Source organism: Equus caballus, chromosome 19 (assembly GCF_041296265.1).
Source record: "Equus caballus isolate H_3958 breed thoroughbred chromosome 19, TB-T2T, whole genome shotgun sequence".
Lineage (NCBI taxonomy): Eukaryota > Metazoa > Chordata > Mammalia > Perissodactyla > Equidae > Equus > Equus caballus.
Genome location: NC_091702.1, coordinates 5,688,524 through 5,713,138, shown reverse-complemented (window position 1 = coordinate 5,713,138; position 24,615 = coordinate 5,688,524). Strand labels below are relative to the sequence as shown.

Here is a 24,615-nt window from a genome sequence, read left to right as displayed (position 1 = left end):
CAGGAGACGGCGCGCTCACAGCGACTGAGTGCGGCACCGGCTGCGGTTTATGAGATGAAGACGACTGCAGAAGACGGTGCTGGGAGGGAGATCAGACGCTCCGTTTCGGACATAGTAAGTTCGCGATGCCTCCAAGTGGAATCGTCAAGGAGGCTGTCTTCCATATGAACTGGCCCTAAAACGCCTAACACCGAAGAACGACGGAACGTTCGAGATGAGAAAAAGCACTTGTAATTGATAGTTCAGTCATCATTTTTCCACATTCTTTTCAGGTCGTGTCCTGTAGATAAGTATTTTTTCATATCTGTGATGGTAGCATAGATGACAACTGCTCTTTTTGTCACTTAAATTCTGTTAAAAAACGTTTCTCCAGGTTGCTACAGTTGGCACCACATCCCAAAAGGCTGCAGCGCTCTGGGAGCGTGGAAGGCTGGATGAGCTCGGTGAAGCGACTGCAGCTCCTCTTCCTCGTCGGCAGAGGGCGCCCGGGCAGCGGAGGGCGCTGCTCGGCCCTGAGATCCGGGAGCTCCTCCCTCTTTCCCTTCGTCTCTCCGCGCTCGCGTCCTTCGCCCCGGAAGTGCTCTTCAGGCGCTGCTGGCCGGCGTGACTTTGAAGGTCTCCCGCCGCGGTGCCGGTTGCTGAGCATCCCGGAGCCGCGGGCCCTGCGCGCCCGTTCTGCGCCGGCCATGAGGCTGCTGGGGACGGCCGCGGCCCTGGGGCGCGGGCTCCCGCGGGTCCCCGCCGCGCTGGGCTGGCAGGGGAGGCAGGTAGAGTGCCCGGGGAGCGGGGCCGAGCCCGGACTGTCCCCTGGCCGCGTGGCCCTCGGAGCGGCCCGGGCCCCTCTCCCTGTCCGTGCCGGCCGCGGGGCGCGCCCGGGGGCTGGCGTCGGGTGGCGGTGGCCCGCTGTGCCCGGGCCTGGCGCGCGCGGCTCGCAGGCTTCCCTGGGTTTACTCTGGAGGCGCCCGGCGCCAGGGTTCCCATTAGTTTTACCCGCCGCTTCCAAGTTGTGCTTCCCTCTGCCCACAAGTGACCGCAGTGCACTTGGATGTGCAGCCCTGTGGGCAGTGGTTTACATTGTGTCTTAATTCCATAAAATGCAGGATTCTGCCCTGTCCCCCCCGCCCCGCCCCGAGTAAAATAAAGTTTAAAAAAAAGGCGTTAACTTTGTGTAGAAGGAATTGGAAACCTTTTGTGGGCTGCGTTAGAGCTGTCGGTACCACCGCGTGAAGCACGGAAGTCCTCGGACGGCCTTGCCAGCTGTGAACGAGACTAAGGGGGAAGGGGAAACAGCAGAACTTAAGCTGAAAACTCTAGTTCCTAGTAAAGTAGTTGTTAGGATCTATCTTTCTGATTTTATTATCCCCAGTGTATACTTTCAAACCTATAACATTTGATAAAAGTAGTTGTCCCCTTTTAATTAATTACATAATTAATGCGAGCATCTTTTTCTGATTGGTTGATTATGTATTTGTTTTCAGGCTGTGTCTTCTCTGCTCTCCCCTGCAGCCTTCCCTTTGGTTGCGGGACTTGCGGTGGAGACGTGCCCTCTTTAGCCTTTCCAAGCTGTGTCGTATGGTGTTTTGTGTCCGTTGAGTTTCTCTGGAGGAGCGATGTCCGCTGAACCCATGCTCTCTCTTAGAAAAGGTGCACTGAATTGATCTCTCTTACTTTTCAGGTTAATTGGAAGGTCTGCCGATGGTGTTCATCAGGGGTGATTCCCAACGAGAAAATACGAAATATTGGAATCTCAGCTCACACTGATTCTGGGAAAACCACATTGACAGCACGGGTGCTTTAGTACACCGGCAGGATTGCAAAGATGCATGAGGTGTGTGGTTGTGGTGGGCTCCAGAGTAGTTAGAGCTTGGTTTTACTTGTTTTGTAGTTAATGGTTTGATAAACTTCACAAAACTTGAAAGGTTAAAAGAATGGTAACCGTGGATCTTTAGTCAGTCATATCACACAGAGGATTGCTCAAGTTGGCCTGAAATGTTGCTCTCAGGAATCCGTCTAGACCATCACTGTGGGTATCCTGAGTAGATTGTCTTTTAAGAGTGTTGTCAATATGATGTACCCTTCAACAGCCATTAAAATAGTATATACATAATTTTTAATGTTATTGAGAGATGTTTATAATGTTAAGTGGAAAAAATGGTTTTAAATATATAGTATGAGCTTGAGTTAAATACATATAGCAGAAAAACATTTTTTTAAATCTTGAAACTCTCTTGAAGAAATTATTATATCATTGAGTGACTTAACTTTCCATTTAAAAATATTTCTTCAGATAAAAGATCGTCTTGTTAAATCATACGCTTTAAAAGCTGAATCCTTCCCACCTGGGCCTCAGACTCTACATGCAGCAGAGCAGGGCAGAACCGGTTCTCTGAACATCTGCTCCCGGACTAACACGAGGCAGGTGGGCAGGAGCGGGGCAGAGGGAGTAACAATGGCTCTCAGACCAGGTGATCGCTCTGTGGGAGCCCTTGCTGGGAGCAGCAGTGAAAAGAGGGTTAGACAGTTCACAGAGGGTAAAACCTATTACCAGTTTTCTGTTTCAAGAGATGATCTGGTTTGGTGATTAGGCTTCTTTGGAAATTGCCCAGTTAACCATCTGTGTTCTAGTTCCACCTCAGTAAAGACTTCTTTCCTTCTTGGAATATAGGGACAGAGAAATCTGAATCACTGTGCTTGTGTTTAGGTGAAAGGTAAAGATGGAGTTGGTGCTGTCATGGATTCCATGGAACTAGAGAGACAAAGAGGAATCACTGTTCAGTCAGCGGCCACCTATACCGTGTGGAAGGATGTCAACATCAACATTATAGATACTCCTGGTAAGCTGAGTTCTTGGTTTTGTTGCAGCTTATTTTGGCAAAAGCCCATTTAGTTCTTTTCTATTCTATGACCCAGTTCATTGTTGAGTATCAAATAATACTCTAAAGTGTGACTGTGAATTTCCTATTAGAGAAATCTGACTTGGGACCTAGAGCATTTCGTCCTTATGTAGTTTCCTTGAAAAATAGTGCAAATAATTTGTGAGTGGGAAGGTTCTCACGTTTTATGTGTTGTAGCTGATCCAAAGGTGCCCATGTCCTGGTATCTTTTTGAAGTGATTTGGGGCTCTGGACCTTATGCTGGGTGAATGGTATGAGTGATTTAAGAAATCCACATTCTAGGGGCCGGCCCCGTGGCCAAGTGGTTAAGTTCACATGCTCCCCTTCAGCGGCCTGGGATTTTGCCGGTTTGAATCCTGGGCGTGGACATGGCACCGCTCATAGGGCCATGCCGAGGCGGCATCCCACATGCCACAACTAGAAGGACCCACAACTAGAATATATATACAACTATGTACTGGGGGGCGTTGGGGAGAAAGAGGAAAAATAGAATCTTTAAAAAAGAAAAAAGAAATCCACATTCTAATTAGAAGACTTATGTCGTGAAAGATAAAAAACTTTTAATTTTGCATGTTATAAAAAAATCAGACCGCTCTTTAAGACTTTCCCACACTTCTTTGTCTCATTTAGGGCACGTGGACTTCACAATAGAAGTTGAAAGGGCCCTGAGAGTGTTGGACGGTGCAGTCCTTGTTCTCTGTGCTGTCGGAGGGGTGCAGTGCCAGACCATGACTGTTAATCGTCAGATGAGTCGCTACAATGTTCCATTCCTAACTTTGATTAACAAACTGGACCGCGTGGGCTCCAACCCAGCCAGGGCCCTACAGCAAATGAGGTACCGAGCCTGAGAAAGGACAGGGGTTGTGACCATCTGGATAACAAACCTTACCTCCAGAAGTACGATTGATTCAGTGTCACTGGAAAAAGAAATTTATTTATGTGAGTGACTTATCTTAGTAAGTGGAACACTGAGGTCAGTAGTTTGATTTGTGGTGTGATCTCATCAACTACCTTCTCTGTAAAATGGTGAAAATATGACTTAAATTGTAGGGTTGTTGAAGGTAAATTCAGAAGACAATCTGGCAATTACTGTTTTGCTATAGTTAGAAAAGTCATAATCTAGAGTAGATTTTAAAAGTTTGTTAGAGCTGTAGACATGATTCCGACTCCTAGTGACACAGCAGAGTGGTGTCTTTCTGCGCCGTCCTCTCACCTTATGGCGCTACGTCAGAAGTATTCCACTGCTATTCACAGGGTTTTCATGGCCACTTTTTCTGGAACTGGGTGACCAGGCTCTTCTTCGCAGTCTGTCTAGTCTGGAAGCTCCACTGAAACCTGCCCACCATGGGTGACCCTGCTGGTGTTTGAATTCCTGGTGGCAGAGCTTTCAGCATCACGGCGACATGCAGCCACCACAGTATGACAACCGACAGAGGGCTGGTGTGGTTCCCTAATGGGGAAACGAACTCAGGCTGCATGGTGAGAGCGCCAGATCTTACCACTGACCACCAGGCCTGGCTAGATCCTAAAAGTACTTGCATTTACTGAGACAAACCTAAAAGATCATCTTCAACTAATTTTAATTAATGCCCTTAGGTAGTCTGCTCTCTTCCCTTGCTCTCATGTGGTAACATATTTGCTGAGACACAGTAGCACTTCTTTCTGTGCCAGATGTTAGCCAGTGGTATTTGTGGCATTTTACATTTTGCACAATACTGTGTGTGTCACATAACCTTGAGAAGAGTCCACGTTTCGCTCTTCACCCTTTGTAACTGTGTAAATGGAGCTGTAGCGTTCCCACTCAGCTTTCCCATGGCAGAGCTGATTGATGGGTGTAGGCAGTCGGGTTCGTGGTAGTGGAGAGACTGAGTGATGTGTCCAGTGCCGGGAGGGATGGTGCTGAGGACCTTTGTATCGCTGTGTGCACTCAGATGGAAGTGAGCTATTTGGGAACATGAGAATGAAATTTTTCTTTATTGGATGTTTGTCATATTTTCTTGGTAAAATAGAACGTTTTCACTTTTTTGCCTTTATTACTTATATTTTACTTGTGCTTGGCAGTAGTGGACTCTTCCAAAGTCTTTTTCTGAATTCCAGGAAAATTTTCTGTTAGCGTTTATTTTTCTACTTTGGTTCTTTAGTCTACTCTCTTTTTTTTTTTTTTTTTTTGAGGAAGATTATTCCTGAGCTCACATCTGCCGCCAGTCCTCTTCATTTTGCTGAGGAAGACTGGCCATGAGCTAACCCCCGTGCCCATCTTCTTCTACTTTGTGTGTGGGACGCCTACCACAGCATGGCGTGCCAAGTGGTGCCATGGGTTCCGAACCGGTGAACCCCAGGCCGCCGAAGCGGAATGTGTGTGCTTAACTGCTGCACCCTGGGCTGACCCCTACTCTCTTTAATCTGTTTTCCCATTTTGTAACTCTCATTAAACAGATTTTGAAACTCCTGAATCTCGCCTTCTTAACTTTTCTGCCATACTTTCTGTCTCCTTCTCATTTTGCACTGGGTTACAAGAGAATTCTTGAGGTCAGTCTTCCAGCTTACTACTCTGATATTCATCTGCATCCCTTCTCTTGTTTAGCCTGTAGTTTTCTTTTTAATTTCAGCAATTATATAGTTAATTTCCATAAACTTTCTCTTTTACTGCAACATCTTTGTTAATAGAGGTAATTACTTCTCATCTTTACACTTTATTTTCTTATAGTAACTCTCTCTTTGGACGTTAGTTCTATTTCTTGAACTCATGCCTCTTTTTCAAGCTATTGGTTTCCTTCGAATATTTGGTGATTGTTAGTTATCTATCCATAGTTACAAATGGGGGCCTAAAGTCTAGACTGGATGTTGGTAGCTGGAGCCCATTCCTTCTTGAGGGAGAAGCCCTGCTGGTGAGTGTGGCTTCTGTTCAGTGGTTGGCCTGAGTCGGGATACGGGCTGGTGACGAGTGTCTGCCTTTAGCACCTACTCTGAGAGTCTTCCCCTAAGAACTTCCTCTTCAGATGGCAGTACTCGGCTTCACGAGAGTCGGCTGATCCGAGAATGAGGCGTGGGCACAGTTATCCCACCATCTTCAGATTTCCTGGCTGACTACCCATTGACCTGTTCCTCCCCCTTCGGTTTCTGATCCAGGCTATTCTGGGGATCTGATGGCAAAACACTTACTTCAGAGTTCTTTTTGTTGCCTAAATAGGGTTGTGGCTTCCTGAGCACGAAGAGTTTGGTTGTCAGTCTGTCCCTGACTGCCGTATGTCTTCCAGTCTGACCTGCTGGTGACACCCCTCGCTGTCCCACCTCATCTGCCATGGATTTCTTTTTATATTTATTTTGTCATTTCAGAGACATTTGGGGTGAAGAAAGAGGTAAACATATGTATTTTTATTTTTCAGGTCTAAGCTAAGTCATAATGCAGCGTTTGTGCAGATGCCCATTGGTTTGGAGAGCGATTTTAAAGGGATTATAGATCTTATTGAGGAGCGAGCCATCTATTTTGATGGAGACTTTGGGTAAGTATTAAAAATATATTAAAATCTTACATTTTAAAAAGTATGAAAGAGAAGGAAAAGAATGAGTTCTTTAAACGCAGAGTAAACATCTTTTTGAAATGAGGCTGGGAGAATATCCTTTAAGCTGATTCTGTTCCAATGCCTTTAATCCTGGTTTCTTCCTATTTTGCTTAGTATTCATTCCAAGGGAGAGTAGGTTAATTTTTCGCTAATGTATTTATATCACATTATGCCCTGCCTGGTGTGGTGGAAGGAGGCCTTCAGCTTGGGCTAGGAATGTAATCTCTCTTTTTCAACTTATTTATTTATTCGTTCATTCATTCTGCAGACTTTTTTGGAGCAGCTGCTATGTCTTGGGTCTTGTGACAAAAACTATGAAGAAAATAGGGATCATAAATATTTTCTCTGCCTATTTCATGAGATTACAAAGATAAAAAGATTAATATGTAAAGGCGGTTAAAAATTGCACAGATGTGGTTTGGGCAATAGAAGAAGCAAATTGGTAACTTTTTGACATGGTATTTGGTCCATCAGTCCACTTTTGAGTTACCTTTGCATACAAAGCACTATAATTGCCCAGTGGTTATCAAACCACAGCATTCAGAAAAATCCCCTGGAGAGCTTGTTAACGCACATGTTCCTGGATCTTCCTTCGGAGATTCTGATTCAGTACATCTAGGGTGGGGCCTGGAATCTGCGTTTCTGGAAAGCCCCCAGGTGATGCTGATGTTGCAAGTCTGCAGACCGCACTTTGAGTGTCACTAATCTAGACAATTTGGGGAGTGGTAAATGACCCTTTGTTCTGAGGAGTGGCCCCAAGGGACTGGCACTTTCTCCAAAGGTACTTCTTGAGGGATTTCCTTCCTCTGCTCTGGAACTGGGATTGCTGATCCTGCAGGTGGGTGATAGGGCCTATGATCAATTAGCTGTAGAGTTTATCTCATCTTGTAGTCAGGGAAAAGATGGAGGCTGTCCAGTGGATGAGGCATTTCTCTCACTTTTCGTGTGACAGCAACAAAGTTTGTCTGTCCCCCTTAGAATGTAAGGCCCAAGAGGACAGGGATTTTTGTCAGGCTTATTCCCTCATGTCCCTAGCCCCAGAACAATCTGGTACGTAACAGGGACTCAAAACATGTTGGTAGGTAAAGGATTAAATCCACTTCCCCAGAATTACCAGGGCACACGTTTCTGTCCTCTAAAGTGAAGGCTTGTCAACTTTGTTGTGCATTAGAACCCCAGGTGGAACCTCTTAATATACCTGCCCCTGCTCAGCGCTGGCCCGCCGGGCATGTGTATGTTCTGATGTGAAACGCTAAGGGTCAGGGAGCTTGCGGGAAGGAAGGAATTAAGCTCTAAAAGCTGTGAAGAGCGTTCTTTAGGATAATTATTTTCTGATCATTTGCAATTGGCTTCTTTTACTTTTTTTGATTTAGAAATGTGTTTTCTGAAAAGCTTATTATTTTTTGACATTAAGTTCCATTTTTAAAGAAATACTTTGAAAACTTTCAGACTATTGTTTCTAAGTGTCAGGTGTATCCATTTCTTGGTTGTGTATGTTTTATTTGTGACTCTTAGCTATTCGGCCCCTAGAGGAATGAAGCATTGGGATCAAAGTTGAAGAGTCTGCGTATTTAGTAACCTTTTTTTTTTTTTTTACTGCAAAATGGGTTAGTCTGTGATAAAAATTATGTGATTGGTTTGTTATTAATGGAAAGCAATGGAGTCGGGTCTCTAAATCTGCTTGTTAGAGACCATGATGTTCTGATTCATTTGGGTAATAAATTTTCAGGTGCTCACGTGGGCTTTGGGGTCAGACTGGTTTCGAATCCTGCCTCTTCCATTCACTAGCGGGACACCCTTGAGCGGTTTGCTCTGGCTGTGTCAGTGAAGTATTTTGCCCACTGTTTTGTCTGAACTTTAAAGCTGTATGTTACTCTTATTTGCCATTATACTGCAAATATATCAGAGCTCTTTCTCATCTGAAAAAATATTTTAGCCACTGGTTTATCTTTTTCATGGGTGCTTTATGTGTTTAATCGAATATCCTCAAAGTACCAAAATAAACGTTTCTTTTCTTAGTCAAGTTGTTCGATACGGAGAAATTCCGGCAGAATTCAGAGCAGCAGCAGCTGACCGCCGGCAGGAGCTGATTGAGTGTGTTGCTAATTCAGACGAGCAGCTTGGTGAGATGTTCCTGGAAGAAAAAATTCCCCTCTGTTTCTGATTTAAAGGCAGGTGCCGTGGAACTGGGCCTTAAGTTGACAAAGCACGAGGTGGGGGGTCTGGTTTGCAGCGAGGAGATGTGATGCTTTCTGATGGGCTTATTCATGGAATCTGAGTAAACTTATTTAACATGATTGCTTTCTTCAAAAACTACTCGAGGGCTAGCCGTGTGGCCTAGTGGTTAAGTTCACTGTGCTCTGCTTTGGCTTCCCGGGTTTGGATCCCAGGGCAGACCTACACCACTTTTCAGCCATGCTGTGGCAGCGACCCACATATAAAGCGGAGGAAGACTGGCTCAGGGCCAGTCTTCTCAAGCAAAAAAAGGAGGAGGATTGGCAACAGATGTTAGCTCAGGGCGAATCTTCCTCAGGAAAAAAATAATACTTGACATGGTCTCATACTCATTTTTTTTAAGTAATGAGTTATGTAATATTTTTAAATGGAAAAGGAGTCATAGTTTGTTCTAGAAAAAAAGATACTTAAATAGCTAACCTCTTGGGTATGTCCTTATTAGAAAGAAAGAAGATATGTAGAGAAATGTTACAGCAATAAGAGAGGTTAAGAGACAAGGCTGCTAAGTGTTTGCTGACTGCATGTTGGTACTTACACTGTTGTACTGTTTGGAAGGCTGTATAGAGTCTTTCACTTCATTGCTCAACTCTTTACAAATAAAGAGAAGATCCCTGCCTAAGACTGGTAGCCATTTTTTGATTATGTTTCTGCATAGAAGATAACAAATGACCAATAAGCACATGAAAAGATGCTTAAGATTGTGAACCATGAGGGAAAGCAAATCAAAACCACAATGAGATACTGCTTCATCCATTAGGATGGCTATTATTTCAAAAAAACAAAAAAGCAGATAATAGGTGTTGGCAAGGATGTGGGGAAATTGGAACCCTTGTGCATTGCTGATGGGAATGTAAAATGATATAACTGCTGTAGAAAACAGTATGGCAGTTCCTCAAAAAACTAAACAGAACTACTGTATGATCCAGCAATTGCACTTGTGTATACCCAGAAGAGCTGAAAACAGGGACTCAAATGTACTTGTCCACCGGTTTTGATAGCAGCACTATCCACAGTAGCCAAGAGGGGGAAACGACCCAAATGTCCGCCAATGGATTAATGGATAAACAAAATTGGTATATACATACAATGAAATATTATTGAGCCTTTAAAAAGGAATAAGATTGTGATACATACTATGTGAATGAACCTTGAAGACATTATGCTAAGTGAAATAAGCTAGACACAAAAGAACAAATATTTGATTCCACGTATATGAGGTACACAGAACAGTCAAATTCCTAGAGACAGAAAGTAGAATAGTGCTAATCAGGGGCTGGGGAGGGGCCGAAGGGGGAGTTTACTGGGGACAGAGTTCCAATTTGGGATAATGAAAAAGGTGTGGAAATGGATAGTGGTAATGGTAAGATAGCAATGTGAATGTACATAATGCCACTGAACCGTAAACTTAAAAATGGTTAAAATGGTAAATTTTATTTTATGGACATTTTATCATTATAAAAAAATGACTGATATTCATTTTGTCTAACCACTTCATGCACTTAGCAGAAATCACATAAGTAATTATTGTGTGTAAAACATTGCACTCATGGAGTTTCTAGGTCAGATGCCCAAGGAAAGAACTGTTGAAGCTGAGGATGCTTACTAATATATCTCATAACTTAGTCCTTTACCACTCACAAAGCTCACCACCTCAGTTCTCTGATGAGTAGGGAACACAGTGTAGGAAGGGATAGGTCTGGCCATAAATAAAGTCAAGTATTGTGTCCTGGGAACCACAATAGAGAGTTAGGTTTTTATCTATTACACAGAATGTGGAAGAGGTCCCCACGACCACCCCCAGGTTCGTTGACTAGGAGGACTCGCAGGACTCAGGACATAGTCACACTCAAGGCTGTGATTTCTTACAGAGAGAGGACATACAGCAGAATCAGCACAGGGAATAGGCACGTGAAGTGAAGTCCAGAAGAAACCGTGTGTAAGCTTCCACGAGTTCTCTCGCAGTGTAGTCACGTAGGCGTGCTTGACTCCTCCAGCAGCAAGTTGTGCCTGCGCCTGTGAAATATCTACCAGGGAAGCTTCTCAGAAACTTGGTGCCTAAGGTTTTATTGGGGGCTGGTCACATGACACCCTTACCTGGCATGCACCAATTCCTGGACTCCCAGAGGGAAAGCAGGTGTTTAGCATACACCACATTGTACAAACAGTCTTGGCCCGGTGAACCAGTCTTAGCACTTCTGGGAATGCTGGGCACCCTCCTGAAATCCTGGTTCCCAGACACCAGCCAGGGGCCAACCTTGCAAGCAGGCCATTCTAAGGATAGCACTTCCAGTCCTGCTGTGTTTACTGTTTTCTGCATAGGATGCGTGGGTAACTTTAGTTTCTGTATTGTTGGATATATTATTATTAGAGACAGTGGAAGTCAACAAAGTGTTTCTTAAGAAAACAAGGGAAAATTTTGGAAAAGTACAGCTTTTGTTAGGCTGGTATAGGAATAGTTTTTCTATTTATCTACCACTCTCATTTGTTTCTCTATCCAATGTATGTAAAGTAAGCATGGTAAGATTCTTATATGCCCCTACTTGCGTATAAGGGAGGGGTGGAAAGTCAAGGATGTGACCATGTGGCCTGGGTAGCCTCGGTGGTTAGTGACCTAGCCATTTTTGGTTCCTAGCAATGGCAAAATCAAGTTGCTAAGGTAGTTTCAAATAGTAATTGTTTTTTTGCCGTGCATGTTTTCCCCTGTTCTGCTCTGTTTTATCATGCTAGCTGTTATCTTACTTTTCATTTTCGTGATGTTTAAAAATTTTGGTTAGAAATATTTTTCTTTAAGCTTTTTGAGGGTAGTTTTTTTTTTTTCATGAGGACTGACAAATAACTGTATGCTGGCTCCATATTTCTGCAGAGGTAGTTTGTGGCCACAGCGCTGCCCTTGGCCTCTTTCAGCTGCAAGAGCTGACGCTCCACTGCTTATGCTTGGAGACCTCCTGGGCCATTCGGGCACCTGGGGATGCAGCCTGAGGCCCACTGATAGGGCTTGCACTAAAGCCTGGCGTTCGTTATTGTAGAGCCTCTTACTCTCATTGCCCTTTATGATGAGTGATCCGTACCGCTGGACTTCCTGTATGTATGTTCTTTTAAAAAATAAATAAATAAACAATCAAGTGTTTTCTAAGGTATGCTTTTTTTTGGTAAGGAAGGTTGGCCCTGAGCTAACGTCTGTTGCCAATCTTTCTCTTTTTTTACCTCCCCAAAGCCCCAGTACATAGTAGTATATGCTAGTTGTAAGTCCTTCTAATTCTTCTATGTGGGATGCCACCACAGCATGGCTTGATGAGTGGTGTGTAGGTCCCTGCTGGGGATCCAAACTGGTGAACCCTGGGCTGCCAAAGTGGAGGGTGCGAACTTAACCACTGCCCCTCTAGGCCGGCCCCAAGTGTTTTGTTTTTTTTTTTTTAAAGATTTTATTTTTTTTCCTTTTTCTCCCCAAAGCCCCCTGGTACATAGTTGCATATTCTTAGTTGTGGGTCCTTCTAGTTGTGGCATGTGGGAGGCTGCCTCACCATGGCTTGATGAGCAGTGCCATGTCTGCGCCCAGGATTCGAACTGACGAAACACTGGGCCGCCTGCAGCGGAGCGCGCGAACTTAACCACTCGGCCACGGGGCCAGCCCCCGGCCCCAAGTGTTTTTAATAGATGATACTTTCATATGGTTTAAAATTTTTTAAAGTATACAAAGATATACAGTAAAAAATCTCCCACCTGTCTCCCCTCTGCTCAGTTCTTTGCCCCTTCCTAAAGCAGGTTACTGGTAAATGGTTTCTGTTGTATCTTTCCAGAGATTTTTTTTTTTGCATATGTATAACTTTTCCCTCTATTTTGTGCAATTGTTAGCATACTGTTCACACTCTTCTGTTTATGTGTCTATTTTCTATATGTATGTATCTTTTTTTGCCAAAGTGAAAATTAGTGACATTCCAAGAATGTTGAAAGCCGTTGTACAGTACGTAGCTTCCAAGCCCTGAAAAAAGGAACTGATTTTGTTTCTTTTTCTTTGTATTTTGACCTTAAGTTATAGAGAACCTGATGCTAGTCTCCGCTAGAGCCAGTACTCCAAAGAGTATCAATGCATTTCATTCATTTGTTGGTTTATAATTGATCTGAACAAAAAATGTAATTTTTAAGATTAACTAATCATTAAATTTTTTTCTGTTGCAGCTTGCAATCCGAAGAGCTACTCTAAATAGGTCCTTTACTCCTGTCTTTTTGGGAAGTGCCTTGAAGAACAAAGGCGTCCAGCCTCTCTTAGATGCTGTTTTAGAGTATCTACCGAATCCATCTGAAGTCCCGAATTATGCTCTTCTTCATCAGGAGGAGTAAGTCTTGCAAACTGACTCCTAGTTTCTGCAGAAATACGTTAACACTTACGCAATATGATAGCAATGGTTCCTTTAAGAAACAGACTTTTTTAAGCACGCATTGATTATTTTTCTTTCCTGTCTTTACCAGATAATTTCTGTATTTTTTAGTCTGCTCTGGTCCTGTCACCATGTTGTAACTAAGCCCAAGGAAGTTATTCTTACTGATCTCTTTCAAAGAAATTTCATTTATGTGAGGTCAGAAATGTTTAACACACGTGCGTTTTCTTAGATAATACTCTGATGAAATAAATTGATATAAAAGAAGTATTAAATATTGCATCTCATAGATTTATGTTTCTTTTATTTTAAGTGATTCAAAAGAAAAAAACAAAATCTTAATGAACTCCAAAAGAGACAGTTCTCACCCATTCGTAGGCCTGGCTTTTAAACTGGAGGTAAGTTGCTTTCTAATGTATTTAACTGCTGTAGGTAGAGATTTTCTTTTCTTTTAGGTTTTTATTCCTATTATAAATTGACTCATAAAAGATTTGGTTACAGGGTTCTCTGCTATAAAGTTACTCTTTTTTCCCCCTTTTGATACTGACTCTTTAGGAGGAAGTTACTATGCACAGCCACAGTTAAGGGGTGGGGCATCAGCTCCCCCTCCTGGAAGGAGCAGCATCTACATTAACTTACTTGGGATTCTTCTATATGGGAGAGTTGTCTCTTCACCCCCGTTTATGTGTTTATTCAGTCATTAGTTTATATCAGTATGGATTCATGGATATTTATTTGTAGTTTGAGTTGTAATCCAGTAGTATGTCACTTATTCTGTTGCCCAGCTTTGGCCAGTGGAGCTCTTTCCGTTGGCTCCTGTGTCTTTTTGACGTTCTTCAATGTTTTGCTTTTTTGAATACTTCCTTACTTTGTGGCATTACATGGCCCAAGCCCTAGAATCAGCCATTTCTCTAGGAGCACTGATTCCTTTTAATCAAGAACAGTATTAGGAACCAAGATTTGAGCATGGAGTGTGCTTTTTGTTGGGATATTGTTGCTTCTGTTCCTAATATTTTAAGTGGGGAAAAATGATTGATAAGTTAGAAGTGTGAAGAGTGGTTATTTCTGGGATGGAATTTGATTTGGGGACTTTTTCCTAGTTTTTATTTTTAAATTTTTACAATCTACTTCTTATTACTTCTAAAATGAGAAAATAATTTTAAATTCAAAAGTAGAAATAACTGTGCAGTGACAATTTTATGCATAAAGCTTTTAAAAATAGGTATTTAGGAATGTTTTCTTAGCATCCCAGAACAGTGATTGTTCAGTTTAAGGTATGGAATGTTTTAATATTTAATGGTTTGTATTGCCAGATTGCTTTCATACTCTCAGAATTAATGTACTAGGTTATTTCAATGAGTCTTATTCAAATTGAGTATTATTTATTAAAAATCATTACTGATTTCATACATGAAAATGGCATTTTAATATTTCATCTTGCCTTAATTCCTAATGATAGAGAATATTTTTTCATATACTGTTTATGCAGTTGCATTTCCTTTTTTGTAATTGTTTCTTTATTTCTTTTGTCTTTCCTTTTTTAAAATTAGAGTCAAAGTGTTTTACTTATTTATATGAGCTTTCCCTAATAAAGTTCTCTTTTAAAACAATTAGCAGTTTAAAATTTATATAATCAAATATATGTCTTTATCTTGAGTCATTCTCTCATTTTTAACTGCAGAAGCCCTGCTCTTTGAATATATTTTGTAAATATTTCTTTAGTTTCCTCTGCTTTGTTTATTGGTTGTTAAACCGGCTGGAATTTGTTTTGCTGTGTGCTGTGAGGTAGGGTCTAAGTGGATCTCCTCTGCCTCCAAAGAGAAGACCCATTGTCTCGTTACCAGGTTTTGAACAACGTTACACTTTTCCATTGATTCTCATGTTTTTTTAATCATTGTTGACAAATGAATTAAACATTTTAGATTTTTAACTATGCTTTATGGACTGTTCAGTCTAATTGGTGCTAGTTCCATACTTTTTAAGTTTTGGAGTATTTAATTTTTTTAAATATTAGTCAGGGTTAGTTTCTTCTCATTGCCATAGTTTTTAAAATTTCTATTTTTAACCATTCTTCTAAGTAGATTTTAAATCACTTATCAAATGTTTATATATTCCTCTTGGGATTTTGGTTGCTATTGTGTTAAACCCATAAATTACTGTGGGAAAAATTGGTAACTTTTAAATATATATCTAATTGATTAGTGTTACTGTTCAGGAGGAATTGATTCTTGAATACTCATTTTATATTCAGTCACTTCACAGAACTCTTACTTAGATAGCTTTCCAGGTGATTATCAAAGGGTTTTTTAGATGTATAGTACAATCTTACCATTTCTAATGATGTTTTTGTTGTCTTTCCAATAATTATACCTTATTTTTGTCTTATTTTATTAAACTGAACTTATGAAATAATATTAGAAGGCAAAAGCATACTTCCTAATTATATAAATAATTAAAATTTTCTTTTAATAACTTTTATTTTGGAGGAAACAGAAGTAGTACCTTGGATTGTGATACCAAAAAGAATAACAACAACCATTTAACTTATCTTATTCAAAGCTAGTATTAAGGTAGTTTATGACAAACCAAAACATGTATATAAGATGTACTACTAAGATTGATAGGAAATATTTGGAGGTAGTGTGAAGTTCTCCTAAGTTTGATTACTTTTATTATTATTTATTTGATTGAGGTCGCTTTGGTTTATAACATTGTATAAATTTCAGGTACACATCATTATATTTTAATCTCTATGTAGAGTGCATTGAGTTCACCACCAAAAGTGTAGTTTCTCTCTGTCGCCATACACGTGTGCCCCTTTACCCCTTTTGCCCCCCAGCCCTCTACCACCTGCTGCTCTGGTAACCACCAATCTGTTCTCCTTATCTGTGTGTTTATCTTCCACATAGGAGTGAAGTCATATGGTAATTGTCTTTCTCTGTCTGACTTATTTTGCTTAGCATAATACTCTCAAGATCCATCAGTGTTGTCACAAATGGCACTATTTCATCTTTTTTTATGGCTGAGTAGTATTCCATTGTGTATATATACATATACCACATCTTCTTTATCCGTTTATCCATTGATGGGCACTTAGGGTGCTTCCAAATCTTGGCTATTGTGAGTAATGCTACAGTGAACATAGAGGTGCATATATCTTTTCAAATTAGTGTTTTCCTGTTCTTTAGATAAATGCCCAGAAGTGGAATAGCTAGATCATATGGTATTTTCTATTTATAATTTTCTGAGTAATCTCCATACTGTTTTCCGTAGTGGCTGCACCAATTTACATTCCCACCAGCAGTGTATGAGGATTCCTTTTCCTATACATCCTCTTCAACACTTACTTCTTGTCTTTTTAATAACAGCCATTCTTACAGGTGTGAGGTGATATCTCATTGTAGTTTTGATTACCTTTCCCTAATAGTTAATGATGTTGAACATCTTTTCATGTGCCTGTTGGCCATCTGTTTATCTTCTTTGGAAAAATGTCTGTTCTTATCCTCTGCCCACATTTTGATTGGGTTGTTCATTTTTTTGATGTTGAGTTAAGTGTTTTTTGATGTATTTTGGATATTAACCCTTTATCAGATATATGATTTGCAAATATTTTCTCCCAGTTGGTGAGTTGTCTTCATTTTCTTGATGGTTTCCTTGCCATGCAGAAGCTTTTTAGTTTGAAGGACTCCCATTCATTTATTTTTTCTTTTGTTTCCCTTGCCTGAGTAGACATGATATTCAAAAAGATGCTGCTAAGACTTATGTCAAAGTGTACTACCTATGTTTCCTTCTAGGAGTTTTATGGTTCCAAGCCTTACATTTAAGTCTTTAATCCATTTTGAGTTAATTTTTGTGTATGGTGTAAGATAATGGTCTATTTTCATTCTTTTTCACGTGGCTGTCCAGTTTTCCCAACACCATCTGTTGAAGTGACTTCCCTTTCTGCATTGTATGTTCTTGGCTCCTTTGTCAGAGATCAGTTGTCCATAGATGTGTGAATTTATTTCTGGGCTCTCAATTGTGTTCCATTGATCTGTGTGTCTGCTTTTCTGCCAGTACCATGCTGTTTTGATTACTATAGCTTTGTAGTATATTTTGAAATCAGGGAGTGTGATACCTCCAGCTTTGTTCTTTTTATCAGGATTCCTTTGGCTGTTTGGGGTCTTTTGTTGTTCCACATATATTTTAGGATTCTTTGTTTTATTTCAGTGAAAAATGTCCTTGGGATTTTGATAAGGATTGCATTGAATCTGTAGATTGCTTTAGGTGATATAGACATTTCAACTATGTTAATTCTTCCAATCCGTGAGCACGGAATAGCTTTCCATTTCTGTATGTTTTCTTCAGTTTCTTTCAATAACGTCTTATGTTTTCAGTGTATAGGTCTTTCACCTCTTTGGTTAAATTTATTCCTAGGTATTTTCTTCTTTTTGTCGCAATTGTAAATGGAATTGTATTCTTAATTTCTCTTTCTGCTAGTTCACTGTTCGTGTATAGAAATGAGACTGATTTTTAAATGTTGATTTTGTACACTGCAAGTTTACTGTACTTGTTAATTATTTCTAATAGTTTTTTGGTGAATTCTTTAAGGTTTTCTATATATAGAATCATGTCATCTGCAAATAGTGGCAGTTTTACTTCTCCCTTTCCAATTTGGATCCCTCTTCTTTTTCTTGCTTAATTGCTCTGGCTAGCACTTCCAATAGTATGTTGAGTAAGAGTGATGAAAATGGGCATCCTTTTTGGGTTCCTGTTCTTCGAGGGATGGCTTTCAGTTTTTCACCATTGAGTATGGGTTGGCTGTGGGTTTATCATAAATGGATGTTGAATCTTGTCAAGTGCTTTTTTGTATCTATTGAGATGATCATGTGATTTTTATTCCTCTTTTTGTTATTGTGGTGAATCACATTGATTGATTTGTGGATGTTGAGCCATCCATGTGCCTGGAATAAATCCCACTTGATTGTGGTGTATGAGCCTTTTAATGTATTGTTGTATTTGATTTGCTAATATTTTGTTGAGAATTTTTGCATCTATGTTCATCAGTAATATTGGCCTGTAATTTCCTTTTTTGTGTTGCCCTTGTCTGGTTTTGGTTTCAGGGTAATATTGGCCTTGTAAAATGAGTTAGGAAGCATCCCGTCCTCTTCATCTTTTTGGAAGACTTTGAGAAGGATAGGTCTTAAGTCTTCTTTGAATGTTTGGTTGAATTCACCAGAGAAGCCCTGTGGTCCTGAAGTTTTGTTTTGTGGGAGGTTCTTCATTACTTCTTCAATCTCTTTATTTGTGGTTGGTCTATTCAGATTCTCTATTTCTCCTTGATTCAGCTTTGGGAAGTTGTAAGAGTCTAAGAATTTATCCATTTCTTATATGTTATCCAGTTTGTTAGTGTATATCATGTATAATGTATATCATGGTGCATAGCTTTTGATGGTATTCTTATAATCCTTTGTATTTCTTTGGTATCTGCTGTAATTTCTCCTCTTTCATTTAAATATATATTTAAATAAAATATTTAAAATAAAACTAATTTTATTTATTTGTGCCTTCTCTCTCTTTTTAATTTTTTTGTTGGGGAAATTGGCCCTGAGCCAACATCTGTGCCAATCTTCCTCTATTTTGTATATTAGTTGCCACCACAGCATGGCTTCATGAGCAGTGTGTAGGTCTGTGCCCAGGTTCCAAACCTGCGAACCATGGGCCCCTAAAGCATAGCTCGTAAACTTAACCACTACACCACCAGGCCAGCCCATGAGCCTTCTCTCTTTTTTTCTTAGTCTGGCTAAGGGTTTGTCAATTTTGTTTATCTTTTCAAAGAATCAGCTCTCAGTGTCATTAATCCTTTCTACTGTCTTTTTAGTCTCTATTTCATTTATTTCCACTCTGATTTTTATTATTTCCCTCCTTCAACTGACTTTGGGTTTTGTTTGTTCTTCTTTTTCTAGTTCTTTTAGGTATAGTGTTAGATTGTTTATTTGAGATTTTTCTTGTTGCTTGAGGTAGGCCTGTATTGCTATTTAGTTCCCTCCTGGTACCACTTTTCTGCATCCCATAAGCTTTGCTATGTTGTGTTTTCATTTTCTTTTGTTTCCAGGTATTTTTTGACTTCTCCTTTTATTTGTTCATTGATCCAATAGTTGTTCAGTACATGTTTAGTCTACACATATTTGTGACTTTTTCAGCTTTCTTATTGTAGTTGATTTCTAGTTTCATAGCAGTGTGATCAGAAAAGATGCCTGATATGATGTCAGGTGTCTTAAATTTATTGAGGCTTGTTTTGCTTCCCAATGTATGGTCCGTCTTTGAGAATGTTCTTTGTGCCCTTGAGAAGAATGTATATTCTGCTGCTTTGAGATGGAATGTTCTGTATACATCCATGAAGTCCATCTGGCCTAGCGTTTTGTTTAAGGCTAGTGTTCCTTGTTGACCTTCTGTCTGGATGATCTGTCCATTGTGTAAGTGGGGTGTTGAAGTCCCCTACTATTATTGTCTTGCTGTCAGGACAGGGTATTCTTGGCTGACAGTTTTTATCTTTCAATATTTTGAATATATCATTCCACTCTGTCCTGGCCTGTAGAGTTTCTGCTGAGAAATCTGCTGATAGCCTGATGTGGGTTCCTTTGTATGCTATTTTCCCTGGCTGCTCTTAATATTCCTCCTTTGTTGTTGACTTTTGGCAGTTTTAATGTAAAGTGCCTTGAAGAAGGTCTTTTTGCATTGAGATAATTAGGGGTTCTATTAGCTTTATGGACTTGTATATCCAGTTCCTTCCTCAGTTTTGGGAAGTTCTCAGCTGTTATTTCTTTGAATAAGCTCTCTGCTCCTTTCTCCCACTCTTCCCCTTCTGGGATACCCATTGTCCTTATGTTGCTTTTCCTGAGTTGGATATTTCTCCATTTTTAAAAAATCTTAGTTCTTTCTCTTCCACCTGAATCATTTCTAGATCTGTCTTCAAGCTTGCGAATCCCTTCTTCTATATGGTCTGCTCTATTTCCACTGCTTTCTAGTTTTTTTCATCTCATTAATTGTGTTCTTTATCTCCAGAATTTCTGGGGGGTTTTTAGTTTCAGTCTCTTTGGTGGAGTGCTCCTTCTGTTGATTTTATTCCTGAGCTCATTGAACTGTCTTTCTGAGTTTTCTTGTAACTCACTGAGTTTCTTCATGACAGCTATTTTGAACTCTGTCAGTTAGATCACAATCTTCCGTGACTTCCAGTTTGGTCTCTGGAGGGTTGTTGTTTTCCTTCTGTTCTGTGTGTTGCTGTGCTTCCTCATGGTGGGTGATGAGTTCATCCCCTGCCAGCGCACTCATGGTGGTACCCACATTTCTTATTTGGGCACGGCTTTGGTTACTTTGATTCTGAGCTGCTTCTGGTTGCATTTCAGAGCCTGCACTTTCCACCCTCCACTGCCTCTGCCAGAGGCATCGTCAGTGCCCTCTTGTGCTGCTTGTGCCTGCGAGGTTGCTGCTTATGATGTCCCCACAGTCGCGGGTGTTGCCACTGGGGTCACCAGGCTGCAGGCACCTCTTCTGGGTCTCGTGTTCCTCCACTAGCTCTCTGTGGGCTCTCCACGGGCTCGGGTGCTGCTGCCCTGTGCACCACCTGTGCTGCTGCTCCCAGGTTATCTGGGGATGCTGGCAGTACTACTATCAGAGGCACTCAGTTCATAGGTGTTACTGCCAGTGACTGAGGTCTGGGGTCTCGTGTGCAGCCCCTGCTGCTGGTAGGGCTGGTGTCAGGAGTGACGCCACTAGGGGATGGGTGACAGGTACTGCTGTGACTCCTGGAGCCTCAGGTTGCAGGTGCCACCCGCCACTGCAGGGGAAAGGAGAGGGGTTAAGTCACAAGTGCCACTGCTGGGAGAGGGGCAGGGGCTGAGCCAAAACTGCTGTTGCTGCTCATGCAGCCTCTGGTCTCCAGTGCCACTGTGCTTTTTGAAACTTCAGGTCAGGACACCACCACAAGGGGTATCTGCATTTTAGATGCACCCTTGCTGCTGGGAGGGCTGGTGTTGGAGTTGCCAATACTAGAGGAGGACACCGGGGCTGCTTCCCTAGTTCCACTGCCCCCCAGAGGTCCAGTCCACCCACCTTCAGGTGTTTATATGTCTGGATCTCTCAGGGTTTCTGGTGTGCTGTGCACCTTTTGTTTGTCATTCGATCTCCTACTGGCTGTAACTTAGAGGGGAGACACAATGGGAACAGCTCACTCTGCCATGATACTGACATCACTCCTAATTTTGATTTTTATGTTTCTTTTTCATTTCTTTCTGCCCTTACCCAATCTTGACTTCTAGGCAGGTCGTTTTGGACAGTTAACTTATGTTCGCAGTTATCAAGGAGAGTTGAAGAAGGGTGACACCATCTATAACACCAGGACAAGAAAGAAAGTGCGAGTGCAGAGGCTCGTTCGCATGCATGCCGACATGATGGAGGCAAGTACAGTCATTGCTGTGAGGTCCAAAATTTCTCTGATGTCCATGAAATACATCTACCTTCTTGGTATCCTGAACCCCATGGGGAAGTCACTTCTATTGAACATGTTCTTCTGGCTTCTTCCTTTTTAATTAGCTGTGCTACAGGTCTGATGGAGCACTTTGGTAAAGGTTAAATCAGCAGATGATAAGAACACATTCCACACCACTATTTGTGAGTTAGCTGTATTTCCTCAATGGCCGAGGTTAAGGAGAAGGGACAGTTTGGTCCCTGAGACTCAGAACACAAGATTCAGCCCTTAAGAGCTATCATTACAAAAAGTATAATAGGTTTTTAGGATAGTGGAACTGTGGTTCTCAAAGGTAAGTGAGAGTAATAAATTCACACATAATTTCCCACATTGTTTAGTGGATTTACTTTCTGAAATATGGTGGATGTGAAAGCTCTTTTTAACCCTAGAGTTTTGTATTCATAGAACCAGCCCGTTGACAGGTCCCATTGGTGCTGGAATCTATCTGAAGATTGAAAGCCTTTCGAGATCTGGTCTGGAAGATGAACTTCGGCTTAGGGCTTGAATGCTTGAATTGGCTCTGAGTCTGTCCTGGCCTTCTCTTGTCCACGGGGTTAGGCCTTGGCAGGAGTACCAAGTGTGTGTGGTTGTCTTCTACTCTCAGCCTTTCCCAGTTCAGCTCTGTATTCCTGGAGAAATTTAGTTGTCTAAGCAAAATCTTGACGTTCAGAAATTTTTGGTGGCCATAACTTTTGTGTCTCCTGGAACATAAATAGGCAGTCTCGATCTTGGGCAGCATTGCTGTTTTCTGAGATGGGCAACAGGGGCAGGCTGGAGGGGTTAGTGCTGGCACTGCTGTTTCATGGGCCAGAAGCTAGGCGATCTGTACAGCTGTGTAACCGTTACAGACAGACACACACACTTGCTCCTTCACAGTCAGTCGCAGCTCATTCACAGCTGTTCAGAATGAGCTGTTAGTATAAAAGGACAAAAAGCAGAAAGCTTAGAGGCACCAATGCTTTGTTCTTAGAGTTCCTGTTTTCTTAACTGCTTACACCTGTGAGAAATTGATTATTTTAAGTACAATGGGCTCCATTCTCCTTGTTTTCAAAACTTCCTTTGCAGGTTTTCCGTGTAAGCCTTTGCCATACACATCTCATTGGACTATGGCAGCACATATAGTACATGCTTTTTAATTCAATAGAAATCACTTAGAACTGTGAGGCTCTGTGTTCTGTCAGTGCTGCAGATCCTCCAAGTCATGAGGCCGTATCTCTGAGTTTCTTGTCGACTGAGATGTGGTTTAAAGAGGGGCCCTGTTTAAGGTGTTTTGCTGTGGTTGATTGGCGCTGTTGCAGTGGTTGTAGCTAATTCATTCTTTGTAGAATTCATGGTGAGATTCTGCCATGTTTATTTATGAACAATGTATTTATTCTGCAGTTACTTTTTAGTTACCATGCCCTGATTTGTATTACTTGCGAGTATCATTTTGTGTTCTTTCTTTATTTAGGATGTTGAGGAAGTGTTTGCTGGAGGCATCTGTGCATTATTTGGCATTGACTGTGCTAGTGGAGACACATTCACAAACAAAGACAATAGTGGTCTTTCTGTGGTGAGTCATTTAATTTCAAAGCTGTTTATCACTTGAGTTTCAAAAGTCTGTGTTTTTATGTAGTACCTTTACTACCTCAGAAAAACAGCCACTGAGGTTTTCATTGAGTGCCATAGGCATCACGTATAGTTTGGCTGTGGCTCTTTAAATGTCCCCTAGACACAGCTGGACCTGTAGCTCTGACTCCTCTGCCTCCCCATTTTGGGTGCCTCTCTAATTGCCGTCACCAGCATCAGGCTAGTCCCAGTGGAGTGCCAGCTCTTTATTAACTCAGCAACCAGAGGGCGGGCCCTCAAACCCCAGGAGAACTGCTGGACCAGACTGTAACGTTTAGGCTAGACCTGGGGAGAACAGAACAGGACAGAACCATGGTCTGAAGGCAAGATGCAGCTAGACAGCATGACTGACTGCAGCCTGCCCTGTGGCACTCACACAGGTGCCTTTTCAGCATCAGCGACCCTGAAGGGAAGAACGTGCTCGGCAGCCGTTGCCTTTGAATCCCCTTCACTGACTCCCCTTTTTTGCCTCTACAGGAGAGCAGCCTCTCCTACAGTATGACCACTTGTTCGTGAGGCTGGTTCCTCTCCTGAATTCAGTAAAGAAAGAATATGAGTACTTAGGGGACAGGTAATTTGCAGTGAAGGAATTTACAGTGGGTCATTTATGTAAGAACTGGTCCAACGCTAACAAGTGAGCACTATAATAGCTCCTGTATACAATGATGAACTCATAATTTTGTAATTTAATTTTTTTGTATAAAATATTCTCTAATGTCTATGGTTTTACAAATGCTTTAAGATACTACAAAAATCATAAATAAATCCATGCAAGTTTTGGGGGAATCTAGATAACGGGAATGTTGTATTTTATTATTGATAAGACCTCCTTTAAATACTTGTCCCTGGCTATGTGAAGGGACTGGAGGTGTGGCACGTGCTCAGGCTTTGAAGCAAGTCAGCCTGCTTAGAGTCTCACCTCTGCCCTCTGCTCTCTAAGGCCCTTGGCCAAGGTATTTTATCTTCTTTCCAAGCCTTTAATGATTTTATTTGCAAAATGGGAAAAATAATATCTGCCTCTCAGAGTTGTGATTGATTAAATAAGGTATCATATGTATAGAAAATCTAATGCCCTTTTCTCCGTTTCTCTTGTCAATGAGTATAGTATATTTTGATTAAATAAAGTAACTTCTCAGAAGATAGCAACAGCAAATGTAGTCACCAGCCAATAAGAATTCCGCATCTCATCATTTGGATTCATTATAATGATTATGTTAAACAAAGGGTCCATAAATTTAAGGGTCTTAGACAGTTAAATAGATACTTTATTTTTGATATTTGGGGAGGGAGGAGATCATATAAGTGGACACCTTTATTTATTAATTAATATGTTCATTTATGTAATGCAAAACAGACCAAGATATATACCATCTGGACTACAGATGTTGACTAGTATTTGTCCTTTGTTCTATTGGAAAGTAGAACATTAATTC

At 41.2% G+C, this 24,615-nt stretch overlaps 1 protein-coding gene across 1 annotated transcript in view; it reads left to right on the top strand.

Moving 5' to 3' along the window:
- The first annotated feature begins 419 nt into the window (after nt 1-419).
- Nucleotides 420-24,615, top strand: part of LOC111767479 (elongation factor G, mitochondrial) — a 54,055-nt gene continuing 29,859 nt past the window's right edge. Inside the window, 11 exon segments of the mRNA XM_070243045.1 lie at nt 420-767; nt 1,676-1,828; nt 2,702-2,834; nt 3,525-3,729; nt 6,281-6,397; nt 8,477-8,606; nt 8,608-8,628; nt 12,869-13,026; nt 13,382-13,466; nt 21,366-21,503; nt 23,025-23,126. Coding sequence (XP_070099146.1) covers nt 435-767; nt 1,676-1,828; nt 2,702-2,834; nt 3,525-3,729; nt 6,281-6,397; nt 8,477-8,606; nt 8,608-8,628; nt 12,869-13,026; nt 13,382-13,466; nt 21,366-21,503; nt 23,025-23,126 — 1,575 coding nt within the window. The 5' untranslated portion in view covers nt 420-434.